The following is a 14,971-nucleotide window of genomic DNA, read 5'->3' as shown; positions in this document are numbered from 1 at the left end:
CGTGATGGCAAGGGACAGGACCGAGGCACGTGACGAATTTGGCGTCGCGCGCAGGACAGAGTTGAGTTGCCTGACAAAAAGAGCAGGCCAATATTCAGAGACCTATAAGTTCACCACTTCATCAGAAACGGCTAGATATGTTCTAAGCATTGTACGTACATACAGGAGACGTAAAACCTTCTACTGGATACGAAGATGAAGATTCCTCCTGCGTGTTTTATTATTTTTCGAGATTACTGCATCAATTTCCATCGGACAGCGCAAGCAGCGTTGCCGTCGAAACTTATTACAGGAAGGGTTCTTGGCAATATTCTAATCCCAATTAGGACTAGTGCTCCAAAATAGGACTAGTGCCCTCTGAGAATAAAAGAAAGGACCAATATCCCGAGGTTTCTCCCTTTTAAACACTGGTGAAAACTCTCCATTCTGTGTGGGCCCTCCCTCAGATATCAACCTGTCATTTGCTCCGATACCGGCCCAACTGGTACAGTAATACAGTACTGTATCCTTGGCACTTGCCAGTACGCCTTGCGAGTCCATTCTAACACCACAACACACAACAACAACGAAAAAAAAAAAAAAAAAAGAAAAAGACGCCATTCGCTAACCCCTCGCCCTTGCTCATACGTCTATTGAAAGCTTTAAATCCTTCCGGAGGCTCTCCGAATACTGACAAACTGCGTCGGTATGGCTTGGAAAGCCATGGACGGCCAGGGGGCCGCGACTCCCCGACACGCCAGCCACCGCAGGCACCTAGGACATCGAAAATCTTGGAGATAAGCGCGGAAATTCGGCGTCTAAAGGGCTTTGAATCAACTCTACGCCTCCTCAACCAAGTAAAAGTTCGCCCTCTTCGATGAACTGCTCACGGCGATCCAGCGGACGACGATCACCTCACCCACGCAACCATTCACATTTCCTGACTCACCGCCACTCACATACGCGAACGTCCTGAAAGCGAACCTCCCCAACGAGAAGCAAATCCCCTTACGCGAGCGACGCGAGATGCACGTTCGCCCCGGCGTGATCGACGCGGACCAAGCACAACGACCCCCTGCGGATATTGTGAACGACATCAACAAGGTCCTGGAGACAGCCGGCCAGCCCGGTGGGATCGTCAGACGCTTCCATCTGGAGATTTCATCCTGACCGCCGATACTTCCGACTCCAAGCCCGCGATCGAACACTGCATCGACCGATGGGGCGCCGCCATCGGAGAAAACGCCACCCTGAGACCCAAGAAGCACTCGGTGCTAGTCCACAGGGTCAAAGTGGCCGACTTTCCGACAGACAAACAGGAGGAGGGCATCCGCAAGATCTACGAACAGAACCAAGGACTCCGCTCTCGACTGCGCATTGTCCGCTTCACCTGGCGAGCTAGCATCCGGCGCTCTCGAGAGAAGACCAGATCCATGATCTTGGACGTGGACTCGCCGGGCGGCGCCAACTACCTCATCAAGGAAGGCCTTGTACTGGACAGCGAGCTCCAAAAGGTCGAGGTACTCGACCTAGCATGCATGATCACCCGCTGCTACAACTGCCAACGAACGGACACATCGGGCGCTACTGTTGGCACACGACCCGCTGCGGCCACTGCGCTGTTGGCGGACAGGTGCATCGCAGCTGTCCAAAAAGGATGATACGAAACGCCGCTCGCTGCGCCAACTGCAGTGGACGCTATGAGTTGGGAGACCAGTCCTGCCCAACCCACCGACAGGAAGCCGCCAGAGTAGCGTACGCCCGCGCGACCCGGGCACGCCTTTACGCGGCCACTACTCCCACACCCGTCGCTTTCAACAACGCCGCTACACGCCTCCTGGAGGAAAGCTCCTCCGAGGTCGGCCCGCTGGTCCCCCGGCAAAGAGGCCGCCGGCGCACATCCCTGGCGGGGACAGATGGCGCCCCGATCACAGCGTACTTCCAGACCTCTCAGGGTGGGCTGTGAAACAGATGCACGCGACATTCTGCGACTCTTCATCGCAGTTCATACCGCTATATCCACGCAACCGCCACGCACGCGCTTGCTTCTTCCTCAACAAGCGACTTCCGCTGACTCGTGGAACGCGGAGTTCCCGAGCCCCGATACTGCTATCCTAGACCTGCAGCTCCCATGCGGCCCGTTGAGAGTCATCAATGTATACGAGCCCAGCCCGCGTACGGCGTACAATCCTCAAAGCCCAATCTTCGCACTGGGGCACCATCTAGAAGGCGCCGGGCCGGTCGTCCTCGGGGGATTTCAACCTACGCCACTCTCAGTGGTCATTCCCAGGAACCCAACCCTCCCTGATGTCCGACGACTTGCTCCGCCTCACAGACCATCACCAGCTACACTTGTCGACCCCTCCAGGTCTACCGACTTGGAGATGCAACGAAACCAGCGAAACCCACTCCACGCTAGACCTAACCTTCGTCTTGGCCTCCCTTCTTCCGCATCTACTCTGTTGCCAAAGCGATTTAGAAGCGCACCACCATTCCGACCACCGTCCAATCGCGCTCGAGTTAGACCTGCCCACCCCCTCAACTCATCCCGGCCCGCGCAGGCTCTGGAAATTGGCAGACATCGTTCAGATCCGGGCCACGAGTGAATCCCTGATGATACCCCGGAGCTTCATCCGGAGGGAATCCTACGCTAGCTACCTCCAGAAGTTCGTGGCGGACCTGGTTGCGGAGACGGTCCCACTTAGCAAGAAAGGCTCCAAAGAGGGCCGCAGCGCTCCCTGGTGGACGGCAAAGGCCGCCGATACAGTCCGAGCTGAAAGACGCGCCCGCCGCCAACGCGCTCACCCAGACCATCTTTCGCGCCCCGGCTATGCAAGAAGAAGGCCATACGAGACACCAAGATGAAACGTGGCGCGCCGCTCTGCACGCTGCCCACGAGTCCCGCCGCGGCATTTGGAGCCTGGTCTGACGGGGAAAGGAACGGAGTCTTTGTCCTCCCGAGCCCCCCCAGGTTCCCACTCTCCAAAGATCGGAGGGCTTTCACGCTGTCACCTTCCAGGAACAGGCGGCCACCTTACACGAGCATTCTTCCCGGCGGAACCAAACATCGAATCCATGCCACTACCGAGCAACCCACCCTCGGCGGTGGAGGAACCCCCTGCAGTCACAAACGACATGGTCGCGGCCGCCCTCCGCAGCATGGCTCCTGTTTGTCTGTCGGGAAGTCGGCCACTTCGACGCTGTGGATTAACACCGAGTGTTTCTTGGGTCTCAGGGTGGCGTTTTCTCCGATGGCGTCGCGCCATCGGTCGATGCAGCGCTCGATCGCGGGCTTGGAGTCGGAGGTATCCGGCTGTCAGGATGAGGTCCCTGGAAGGGAGGCGTCGGGCGCTGACGATTCGGCCGGGTTGACCAGCCGTCTCCAGGGCCTGGTTGATGTCACGCACGATATCCGCTGGGGGACGTTGTGCTTGATCCGCGTCGATTACTTCGGGGCGGACGTGTATCTCGCGTCGCTCGCGCAGGGGGGTTTGTTTTTCGTGGGGGAGGTTCGTCTTCAGGACGTTCGCGTACGTGAGTGGCGGTGAGTCAGGGGGTGTCGATGGTGGCGTGGGTGAGGCGACCGTTCGCTGGACCGCTGGGAGCAGTTCATCGAACAGGGCGATCCTTTGCTGGTCTAGGAGGCGTAGGGATGATTCGGAGCCCTTGAGGCGTCGAATCTCCGCGCTCAGTTGGTTGAAAATCTCGAGAGTTTTCGATGTCGGGGATGTTTTGGGATGCTGGCTTGTCCGGGGGGTCGCGGTCCCCTGACCGTCCACGGCTTTCCTAGCCATACCGACGACGACGAAGCTTGTCGGTATTCGTAGAGCCTTTGGAGCGATGTAGAGCTTTCAATTGGCGTTTGAACGAGGCGTTTTTGACGTGTGTAGGACTTTCCGCTGTCGTTTATATATAGGTAGGTAACTAGGTAGTTAATGTGAGGTTAGGCGCCTTAGTTATCTGTACTCCATACGAACATGTCAAATCACCACCAGAACAATATGATGATTTCTTATAGATTCAACTAACTAGATATTCTTGACCCCTTTCAGTGTGAGTCTCCGGAATTGCACCTGAATTGACCGTGAAGTGGATGCTACAGGCCTAATGGAGAGGCTGCTTACCACCCAAATGACTGGATTTGTACAATAAGATTATACAGGATGTTCTGCGCGTTTTTATCCTTCGAGATTACTACATCGATTTCAAAACCGTGCGTGGCGAGTTTGAGAGCTGAGTTTGAAGGCGGTTTGACTTGTTGAAGCCTCACAGCAAAGAGACCAACAACAGCATTCCAGGCAGAGTTCAAAGCTTCAGGGCATTCAACTTCGCCGCATACAAGCTGAAAATGAAAATCGACAGCGAAATCATAAAACCCAGAGCTTATACTCAGTTATCACTTGGGAAAAGGTGGGACATCCTAAGACCTTTCCATTCGCATCTGTAGCATCCATTTGAGAGCAAGTTCAAGCAAGAACCAGAAGACTGAGAATAACCTGACTCAAGAATATGTGGTGAAAGTTTGAAGAGCTGGCGATGTTGTCCTGGCGGTGATTCTCAGCATGCCGATACATCATTGCAGACGTACGAGTAGTACTCTCAGGAAGTACCCAGGGGGTTTGTCAGGACTTTTGCGCTAGAGGGGGGCCCTCTGGGAATAAACTGCTTTCCAATCAGTTACCGGCGGCGATCATGAATGACACTCTTTATTGCGCCCCCGAGTAGATTTTGGCGCGTTCTCCCTGGTCGGCACGCGACCTGAACCCAGTGGTCTGCCAACGTCTCTCGGAACCAAGTCAGAAAGCTCCAAACCATCCGTTGCCGATCATATTCCTGCATTCGCGCCGTATGTATACATGGTTTAGTCTTCCCTCCAGCTCTTCAATCCGTCTGATGACAGATCCGTGGCTGATCTGGGCACAGTATCGTGCTTGTTCTCGTTCTCGTCCTCGTCTGGATTCCAGGCGGCTGAGGCGGAATGGCCTTCGCTGTAGCCCGGGAATTCTGGCTCCTCCACGAACTGGCCGTAATTAGGGCTCTTGGGGTCGATGAATTTCCACAGGCCCTTGCCGATTTCCATCGTGGTGAAAGCATCTTCCCATTTCCTCCAGTCCGCGGGTCCGCCGAGAGCATAATGCTCGCGTCGCTTTGCACGGACATGTTGCGGTGCACGGTTTAATCTGACAGTGCGGCGTGGTATGAGGGTTTCGAACGAACAATTGCGTCGAGTGATCGTGGTAATCTCCGGTCGTATGGTGTCGTAATAGTGTCGAACGAGGGTTATCTCAAGCCCAATCAGCTCACAAAGGATTGTTTAGCACGCCGGGCTGATAGCTGTGAGATGACCCCGGAGCTACGAGCCCTACTGGCGTAACTCTGGGGTTATCTCACACCCCCTGGTACAGTAATAAATACCTATACAACATCCTGGTAAAGTACTTCCGGATGCCTCACGTCTGAATTTTGGGTTCTGATGTGTGCCTACCTCGTGACGGAACGTCGCTTTGACCACCGCCTATCGCCTGCAGTCAGACGGCCAAACTGAACGACAGAGCCAGTCGCTCGAGCACTGCCTGCGATCATACGCCCACTTTGAGCAAGACGACCGGGCCCGATGGATTCCTCTGGCACAAGCGGTACTATCTAACGGCAGCAAACACAGTACGACGGGGCTGGCGCCATCCCAAATGCTCATGGGTTTCCACTCGAACGTTCGGTTGGACCCCGACGTGGAACTCAAGTCCCACAACAAGACCGCTGAACAACGTACCAAGAAAAAGATTGCTGCCGCGCGTGGACGACGCTATGAGATTCTCGAGGAAGAGAACCTGGGACTCCGCCCACGCATCCAGATTATTCACTCCCCTAGCGGGCCAGCGTCCGACGACCCCGAAAGAAGATCAGCTCAGATGATGCTTGATGTTGTTGACTCACTTGAAGGGGCCAAATCACCTGATAAAGGAAGGCCTCGTTTAACAGCGAGCTTGACTAAGGGGGTCGAGCTCTTCCGGCCCATCATGCATGATCACCCGCTGCTACAACCGCCGGCGGCATGGACGGGTTGGTCGCCACGGCCAGCACACGACATGCTGCGGCCACTGTGCCGTCGACGGGCACGTACACCGCAACTGCTCTAGAAAGGGGATTGCAATGCTGCTCGCTGTACCATCTGTGGCGAACGCCACGAAACCGCGACCAGTCTTGCCCTACGCACCCTCAGGAACTCAAAAAGTCCTTCGTGTGGCTTATACTCGCGTCACTCAACCACAGCCGTACGCCGTCTTTCCCCCCATGCCCACCAACCCAAGCAGCACCGCGACCATCGGAAGCAGGGCCTCTCGAAGTCAGTCCACTGGTCCTTCGGAAGAGAAGCTGTCCGCGTGCGACCCTCGCGGAGGCTGATGATACTCAGATCACAACATACTTTCAGGCTTCTCAAAGTGCACTAATGTCAAACACGCCACGGATCTTCAATACAACGTACACAAGAGGAAGGGGCATGATGCTCTTTCTCTCCACACACGAGCAAACGCGAGCCTACGACATCATTGTCGCTCCAGAGCTGGCGCGGATCAACTCGATTCACGGCTTACTGCGACTCTATGTCGCCGTTCGTACCGCCGTACCCTCGCGAGCGTCACGCTGCCTCCTGCTCAATAACTCGGAGGCTTCCAAGTGCGTAGACCACCATGCCCGAACTGACGTCACCATACTAGAGATCACCGACTCTCGCGGGAACCGGTGAGGGTCATCATTCGTCGTACAACTGATCATAGTTTCTCACGACGTTTTTAACGCTCCTACCGCTCAATTCCCACACTGGGAGGACCACACATGGGAGGCTTCCGGAGAAATCGTCCTTCTAGGGAACTTCAGCCTCTACCACCCACAATGATCACTTCCGGGACTCAGCCCTCGCTTATGTTGAAAAGACCTTCCCTGTCTCTCTTCTCACCACCAACTGCACTTAGTCACGTCCCGGGGCCTATTTATCTCGAGGCGCAACGAGGATAGTGACTCCTATTCTCCCATAGGCCTGGCTTTTGCTTCGGCCTTCCTCCCGCCCCTTGCTCTGCTACCAGTGCGATCCTGAACCGCATCACGGCTCAGAACTCATAGATATCTGCAACCTCCTGACCTCCAAGCCCAGGGCATCAGGTCTGTCGATGATGTGAACCCGGGGAAATTGCAGTCGAAGAGTGGAATAAAGCAGCCTGGGAAACAGGCTTCGATGGGCTTGTTCTCCGAGTCTCTCTCCAGGAGTCCATTCTGAGAGGGTTTGATGTCGGGCAAGGCCGACTTCAAAAGCCGCCGTTCCCACGGGAAGGTTTCACCCATAGGCAGGAATGCAGAGGCAAACAGGCCTACCCTTGGTGGGGGCCCCAAAGTCGGACTACCATCATCAGATCCTCCTCCGCGCAAATGACGCCCGAGCGAACTTTCCGAGTGGCACGTGATCACATCCACAAGGCCCACGAAGCGAGATGTACCACATGCTGGGTCACCAACGTTCACCGCGCAGAAGTAGGCAAACCAACCCCGAAAACAGAGGCCGCGCGGGGTGAGCCGGAGCCAGTGAATAATCCAGATGTCAATATGAAGGTCTTCCGGCGTTTCGGAAGACATGAGCTCAAAGCATCTTTCCTACCCACTGGCAGTCAACAGGCCACCCTGCCGTCCTTTTCGACTCTGAGCCTACGTAGAACTTCTTGGAGATTCTGGAGATGGCGCTTGTGTACGTGGAGGATCGTGTACAGCATGCCTAAAACCACGACCCCCAATGCCTGATGGTGATGATGACGAAAAGGAAGAAAAAGAAAGGGGGACAAGATGGCGCATCAGACTTCGGTAACCTAGCTGGGGCGACTCATCATGTGGCGATCAACACACAAGCCCTAACCCTAAGTCATCTATGATACACACCTGCTGTCGGATGTAGGAGCCCTTCTGGTGGACAGCCCATCGAGCAGGCAACAGTAGTTCGAATCCTTCCGCGACCTGAATCCCTCGACTGGCGCGTCGGTGACGAGCACTGTCCTTAATATCATGCCAACGTTGAGATGAAGCCGGCGTTCTGCCAGGGGAGGAACATGGAGCATGCGGTGCTCCTGAACGTACGGTCCCGATGTCGCACCCGCTGAGAATTGCCGTCAAGGGCATGGATAAGCCAAGGTCCCAATTCACGTCAATCAAATCCTAGGTCTCCAGTCCTGATCTCATGTGAACCTTTGATCGACCTGTATCCTTGTGCACCTCTGCAACTATATCCATCGTAACAATCTAGGGGGAAGGATCATAATAAAGGGGAGAGGCACGGGCAAGTATCATCACAGGGCCACGGTTTCCGTGCTCTCACTCGCTTCACGTTTTCCTGCAAGCCAATTAGATCACACTGGAGGAGCTTTCGCTGAGAGAAATGAGACAAGGGAATGTGCGTCGGCGGGTATATATTTTTTGACACTGTACCTACACCAGAGATCAAGGCGAATACCATTGGAATGGAGTTTGAGCAAGCCGGTGGGCGACCTCACACACTATAGACACCAAGAGCCGGCAAATGGCGCCGGCAGTGCTCTTTTGTGTTTGGTCACGGTATCGCGCAGAGCGAGTCTTGATGCGAATGGCTATCTCCCAACAGTATCTGCCCTGCTCTGTTTGGAGCTCAGTGGTGCCACTGAGTCCCTTGAGACGCAACTCTCTCGGCTGATATGAGCATAGTACAACTTCAATTGAATGCTTTACCAACTTGTCGTCAGCTTGTCGAATCCTGTCGAAGTAACCTCAAGGTAGGAGCTAGGCGCTGGCAGGAACATCATAGTACGTGTGAAATGGGCATGGATAGCGCGGTCCACACAGAATACTCATTGAAGTACCCTCCCACTCAAAGTAAAAAAACCAGACCGAAAACAACCCGAATAATCCATACAGCCATTCATATGTATACAGCCCCCATTAAAACATATGCCGTAAACTAAATCAAAGCCATAACCCCATAAATCAGGCAAAGCACTTAGCTCCTGCCACTCATGCTGCTGTCGTGGCTGTTCACTTTGGTTGCTTCGACACCATTGGGAGCGTCGTCATCGATTGGCCCGTGAATGTCTTCCTCGAAGACGGGTTCAGGCTCGACCGTCTCGAACTTGGTCTTGAAATCGGCCAGACCGCCGCTGCTGCTGTTCGAGTGGCGACGGGCATTGTGGAAATTATACTCGTAGTCCTGAACTTCGTCGCCGGACCGGCCCCTGGATAAAGCAGGTGAGCATCGTGTGCGGAAAAGACCGGAATGATGTTCAAGTTACTTACCAGTTTGCTCTTCCAGCACCGTCTTTCTTTGTCTTCCTGGGGTCCGCATCTACTGGCCCCGACTTGGCGAAGTAGCGGGGAATGGGCTCCTGCCTATCGGCGCCCGCGGAGTAGTCACGAGAGTTCTGCTTATGCGAGCGAGTCACTGAGAGGCCCACAGCGTCAGCAAACTGACCAGTGATGATTGCCCGGCTATGCAAAACTTACTGATTGGTACGCGAGCTTGGTTTGATTTGAGCTTGAGAGAGACACTGGTCCTAAAGTCAGAGTCAGCAGTCTGGCCATAGACGTATGTGCTTTGATCAAAAGACCATCTTCAAGATTCAATGGCTGGACTGATAACAGAGCCCGACGAAAGGGTTGAAGAGAATGGACGCGGAAAACTGCAACAGGCGCCGGAACCAATGCAGCAGGGATGTTGAAGTGGACAATGAGGAATTGGAATGAACGGCGTGAAGCACAGTCCAGGGATACCATGACTTACCTTTGATGAATCGAAACAAGGTCAAAGGTGGATGAACAAGGATCAGATCGATTGACTGCAAAGCAGTAGAGATGGAAGAGAAGGAAGGAAGGATAAGGTAGCTACCTATATATATATCACAACGGCCGGTGGTGTATGTAATGTCATAATCGAGCTCAAAGCCTCGAGGGGTAAGCAGGGCATCTCGTGACCTGGTTCCATTCTACCCCAGAAATTCCCAGAAGGAGCTAAAGTGGGTCCGAGCTCGAGATGAGGCTAATCAGTCATCATAGACTAACCTGATTCGGCATAGAGCATGGCGGAGTGGTGATTCCGGAGTCATGTGACCCGTTCCCATCCATTCCATGACGCCACTCGCTGTCTGAAGCTCCGGACAGCAGCCGCGGTGAGTGAACATGCTGGAAACCGCTGATCGACGAGTTCCTTTGAGCATCGACGATCTGCATCAATTTTTGTTGGGAGATGTTCTGCAAGGCGCTTTCACAGCAACTCTTGAGGATGGCCTGGACAAGTGGTTCTCGAAGAGTGCTGATGTGATACCCCACTGGAATGATAACTTGATTATATGGGAGCGTACCTGACTAAGCCAGGCTAGCAAGTAACTTGGAGTGACTCAGGCTTCGGCCTCTCCAATTTCGTCCACTCACTGATTGATTAATAATTATCAGTCAACTTATCGATTATCAGCATCGCAACCAGGCGGTATTGTCAGTCGTTCTTCCCGGGAAATCTCTGCGAGTCGTCCTGTGGCTGGTTGAGAATTCCAGTTCATCGACTGCATACCGCCAGAAGCTGGCCAGAATTCCCGTCAGACACGATGTCGCCCTCACTGAATCTAGACGCCGACTTTGACGCTTCGACAAGACCTGCAAAAACCACTCTTCTTCTGTCGCCGCCGTCTTTGTCGTCGCACCCCGAGAAACTCCAAGATGTCCTCCAAATCCACCCGCGACAGACGACAGATCTGCAGATGCTGGACCGCCTTGCAAGCGGCCTGGTAACGACACCGTCAGCGAAGTACGACAGCGTGATCCTCCTCGCAGATGCGGATGGGTCGTACAGTGACTCGCGGCGGCTTCTGGCGAACCGACGGGTCCTCGCGGACATTGTGAACGCTCTCAAGCCCGGTGGCCATTTGCAGAGCCAGACCGGCTCGTTGGTGGACAATGAAGATACTCTGAAGAAGGAATTGGTTCTCGCAGGCTTGGTAGAGGATGGGACGAACGGCTTTACAAAGCCAGACTATGGGCAGCAGGAGGCAGTTCCCTTGCGGTTGCCGGGCAAGAAGCGAAACGGCAAGATGGCTTCGACGGACCAAGCTGGCCAGACTGGCGAATCTGGCACGGGCAACGGGGGTACGAATGGGGTGCAGAAGCAACCACCAGCCGGGGTTGGATTCGTAGACTTTACCGAGGTGTATCAGGGTTCAGGACCCGGATTGGGCCAGGACTCACGGGAGGAGGAGCTCATCGATGAAGACGAACTCCTGGATGAGAATGACTACGGGCAGCAGATCATCATCCGTGAGTGACCAGTTAACCCCAGCTTATTCATCTTCTTGCTGACAATCTACCACTAGCACCTGAATGCAGACCAAAAGCCGGTAAACGGCGCCGCGCCTGCAAGGACTGCACATGCGGCCTGGCGCAGAAACTCGAGGCCGAAGATGCTGCGCGTCGAGCAAACGCTGATAAAGCACTCAATGACCTCAAGTTGAAGCAGAATGAGCTCACAGAAGTCGATTTTACTGTGAAGGGTAAGGTTGGCAGCTGTGGGAACTGCGCTCTGGGAGACGCTTTCCGATGTGATGGTATGCTCCGTTCCTCGATGCCGATTCCGTGCTGATGCTGATGACCGGAATAGGCTGCCCATATATCGGTCTCCCTCCGTTCAAGCCTGGGGAGGAGGTAACGCTCTTGAACAACGATGTTCAGCTATGATGGTTACGGCAAATGGTTTGGATAGAGTCGGCGTTTTTCTGTGGCTGTTTTTCTAGGGAATCATGAATTCATTTCTGTTACATTACATTATTAGATGTTGCGTAGCAGGAAGCTCGATCATGATCAAAACGAAGAGGGAAATCAGGGGTGCCCGTATCTCAGCGACATTTAGCGGTAACCAAAAGGTCACCGGAAATCAACTGTAAATCAGAGCAGCCGCCAAGGAAAGGCGCAGCCCTAACAATTCCATCTTCAACCACGATTCTGCCCACCTGGCTATTCAACAAGGGACCATTTTCTGCTGCTTGGAGTTGCTGTTAGGGAATGTTTGACGCCATGTCTAGCACGCCAACCGCACCTCTCTAAGATCAGCATGCCATGTCCGTAGCGACTTTGCTCCAAGATGACTTCCAGACGACCTGAACGGTACTAAGAAATGTTCGAGTTGCAGCGCGCAGAGACCGACGCAGCACGTAGGCAAACTGTACGAATATCAGGGTCATAAGCAGGAGATGATGTCTGGAAGGATCCACTGATACTACGACAGGCCACCTGCGTAAGGCTAGGAACGTATCATGTGGCAAGAGAACGTTTGAAGCCAACAGCCTCAGTTCATACAGGAAACCTCATTTGGGACGAGACTAGAGGGCAGATCTTGTAGGCTCCGTGTTCCCTGCATTCGCTTTTACCGATCCCCGTTCACCAGCCACGTTCTTTGAGACGGCGTCATCCTCGAATGAGCTTGTCTTCACGTCCAGGGTGTTAAGTCCACCGGAAGGCGAGGATCCATGAGCGTAGCTTTTCTCGGGAATGTATAGAATTCGTAACATCTGGCACAGTCAAACACGTTCGTACAGCAGGGTTCCACATGAGAAGACCCAGTGTGCGAGCGGGGGACACATATTCTTTGATATACTTGATAATACCGCGGCAAGAGGCCCAGTCGAGAGACTTTGGAGGCCTAATCAGGATCCATGCGAGGGAGAAGCTGCTCAGACCTTCTGGCCAGAAGGCGGCAATCGGTCAAAGGAACTGGCGCGACGGGCAGATTAGTAGCAATTGGGTTGTCCGTGGTCCACGGCCCAAGCCCGCAGAATCTGTGCTCCTGTCACAACCTTGAGCCCGTATGATGGACTCGCTTGAGATACTATACCGGTAGTACTTCTCTACACCGCGCGAGTTGGGGAAAGAGAAGAAGTTGAACACTCGTAGTTCAATGCCCTGATCAGTTTGTCGTGTCCTTGCAGACACCTGTATCGTTGTGATTCAGCGAACGTGGCCCAGTGCACCCTAAAGACTGCGCGGTACTCGTCGAGAGTCCAACGTTGATACTGTACTCAGGAGCACTCGGCCGACAAAAATAGTCGAGGTGCGTCTGTAACCTGTAAGTAACATGGGTGTGGCGAACAGCATAAGAAGAATGTTCAAGCTGGCGATCGAGGCCAAGGACATCGCGCTCCCAGCACGGGGCCAGCAGGGCAAGGGCTGTTGATGGAGACTATTAACTTACCTTGGCCGCGGCCGAGCTCGAGGAGGACAAATCGAAGGATGAAGCAGGGTGCCCAGGAAATAATGAGCCGTCCATCTTTCATACCCCGCGATCCTCTGCCCTCTCTTGTCTCGCCGATGTGACCTGAATCAAGCGAGTTGACTGAGAGACTCACTGCTTATCGGCTATCAAAAGGGCGATACTGTATTGACCCGAATCGGAAACTCGATGATTGGCCGCTCCGCTCGTTTAGCGTCGGAAAGCGATCCGCGCGCCTAACCAAATATGGCAGGCCGTTCCTCGGCCGAGGCTCGGCGTCTTTGAAATCCTCAACCCGCGATTCGCCTGCGCTGCGCAAGTGAGAAAAATAGTGTAGAGAACCTCTGCCGATGCAATCTTTCGGTTCATGAATTTCGGATAGACTGATGTTCTGATTCTTCGCGCGTGCATACAATGTCGTTCTCAACTCTCGTCTCTGACCTGGCGTTCCGCGACTCTGCCCATCATGATGACCGAAGTTCGTTAACGTCGCATGTCCGATCTCAGCCGACAGCTCGATCGTATACGAGCACGGCGGCGACGAGCGTCAGCATTTCCGGGGATATCTCAAGCCAATTGCATGCGGGATACAGCCATCCTCTGGCGAGAACATGGCAGGCAGAGCGACAACTAACCAAGGCATGAAAAATGACTCATTCGGTTCCGGGAAAAAAGCCATTAGCTGACCGTTCGAGTGCAGGATATGCTCATCTACCCCCTCTTCATTACCGACAACCCGGATGAAGAAACGCCCATCCCGTCCCTACCGAACCAATACCGGCGAGGCCTCAACCGCCTGGTCCCCTTTCTGGAGCCGCTCGTCCGTAAGGGGCTCCGCTCCGTCATCCTCTTCGGCGTTCCTCTCGATCCCGCGGCCAAGGACCCGCTCGGGACTGCCGCTGATGATCCCTCCGGGCCCGTGATCAAAGCCATCCAGCTCCTGCGTTCGCGCTTTCCACAGCTGTACATCGTCGTCGACGTCTGTCTCTGCGAGTACACCTCGCACGGCCACTGCGGGATTTTGCGCGAGGACGGGTCGCTCAACAATGCGCAGTCCGTCGAACGCATCTCGGACGTTGCGTTGGCCTATGCGCTCGCCGGCGCGCACTGCGTGGCGCCTTCGGACATGAACGACGGCCGCGTGCGCGCCATCAAACTCAAGCTCATTGAGGCCGGCATCGCGCACCAGGTGCTCCTCATGTCCTACAGCGCCAAGTTTAGCGGATGCCTCTACGGGCCCTTCCGGGACGCTGCCGGGTCGGCACCGTCATTTGGCGACCGTCGCTGCTACCAGCTGCCACCGGGTGGACGGGGGCTTGCGCGCCGTGCGATCCAACGAGACATCAATGAGGGCGCGGATATCATCATGGTCAAACCCGCCAACACCTACCTGGATATCATCCGCGACGCCAAAGAGATGGCGCCGGACATGCCCGTGGCCGCGTACCAGGTCAGCGGCGAGTATGCCATGATCCATGCAGGTGCCAAGGCCGGCGTGTTCGATCTCAAGGCGATGGCGTTTGAGAGCATGCAGGGCATTCTCCGGGCCGGCGCTAGCATCGTGATTAGTTATTTTGTACCGGAGTTTTTGGATTGGTTGAGTTCGTAACTGGTTACTTTACTGCTTATGGGTTATACATCTGGATTCTGATCGGGTCAGAGACTCATCTTGCTTCGCTGCCTACGAGATATCCTTTGTTAGGGTAATACTCTCATGGAACATCATGTGCTGTATGA

General features: G+C 54.5%; 5 protein-coding genes across 5 annotated transcripts; 3 read left to right on the top strand and 2 right to left on the bottom strand.

Annotated features, from left to right (window-relative positions):
* Nucleotides 1-2,987: 2,987 nt before the first annotated feature.
* VTN31DRAFT_4070 (uncharacterized protein) lies at nt 2,988-3,773 on the bottom strand (the record flags this gene model as incomplete). The annotated part of the gene is made up of 1 exon (XM_069404418.1): nt 2,988-3,773. One exon carries the CDS (start codon nt 3,771-3,773, stop codon nt 2,988-2,990), a length of 786 nt encoding a protein of 261 aa, XP_069261393.1.
* A 2,258-nt stretch (nt 3,774-6,031) lies between these two features.
* On the top strand, nt 6,032-6,724 carry VTN31DRAFT_4069 (uncharacterized protein; the record flags this gene model as incomplete). The annotated part of the gene is made up of 1 exon (XM_069404416.1): nt 6,032-6,724. The coding sequence occupies one exon, from the start codon at nt 6,032-6,034 to the stop codon at nt 6,722-6,724; it is 693 nt and encodes a 230-aa protein (XP_069261392.1).
* A 2,300-nt stretch (nt 6,725-9,024) lies between these two features.
* VTN31DRAFT_4068 (uncharacterized protein) lies at nt 9,025-9,331 on the bottom strand (the record flags this gene model as incomplete). The annotated part of the gene is made up of 2 exons (XM_069404415.1): nt 9,025-9,221; nt 9,283-9,331. The coding sequence occupies 2 exons, from the start codon at nt 9,329-9,331 to the stop codon at nt 9,025-9,027; spliced, it is 246 nt and encodes an 81-aa protein (XP_069261391.1).
* A 1,252-nt stretch (nt 9,332-10,583) lies between these two features.
* On the top strand, nt 10,584-11,706 carry VTN31DRAFT_4067 (uncharacterized protein; the record flags this gene model as incomplete). The annotated part of the gene is made up of 3 exons (XM_069404414.1): nt 10,584-11,289; nt 11,346-11,576; nt 11,630-11,706. 3 exons carry the CDS (start codon nt 10,584-10,586, stop codon nt 11,704-11,706), a joined length of 1,014 nt encoding a protein of 337 aa, XP_069261390.1.
* Nucleotides 11,707-13,648: 1,942 nt separating this feature from the next.
* VTN31DRAFT_4066 (uncharacterized protein) lies at nt 13,649-14,843 on the top strand (the record flags this gene model as incomplete). The annotated part of the gene is made up of 2 exons (XM_069404413.1): nt 13,649-13,873; nt 13,935-14,843. 2 exons carry the CDS (start codon nt 13,649-13,651, stop codon nt 14,841-14,843), a joined length of 1,134 nt encoding a protein of 377 aa, XP_069261389.1.
* Between the last annotated feature and the right edge of the window lie 128 nt (nt 14,844-14,971).

Source organism: Thermomyces dupontii (assembly GCF_041956625.1).
Source record: "Thermomyces dupontii strain NRRL 2155 unplaced genomic scaffold VTN31scaffold_3, whole genome shotgun sequence".
Lineage (NCBI taxonomy): Eukaryota > Fungi > Ascomycota > Eurotiomycetes > Eurotiales > Trichocomaceae > Thermomyces > Thermomyces dupontii.
Note: the sequence above shows the minus strand (reverse complement) of the source record. Positions and strands in the feature narration are given on the sequence as shown.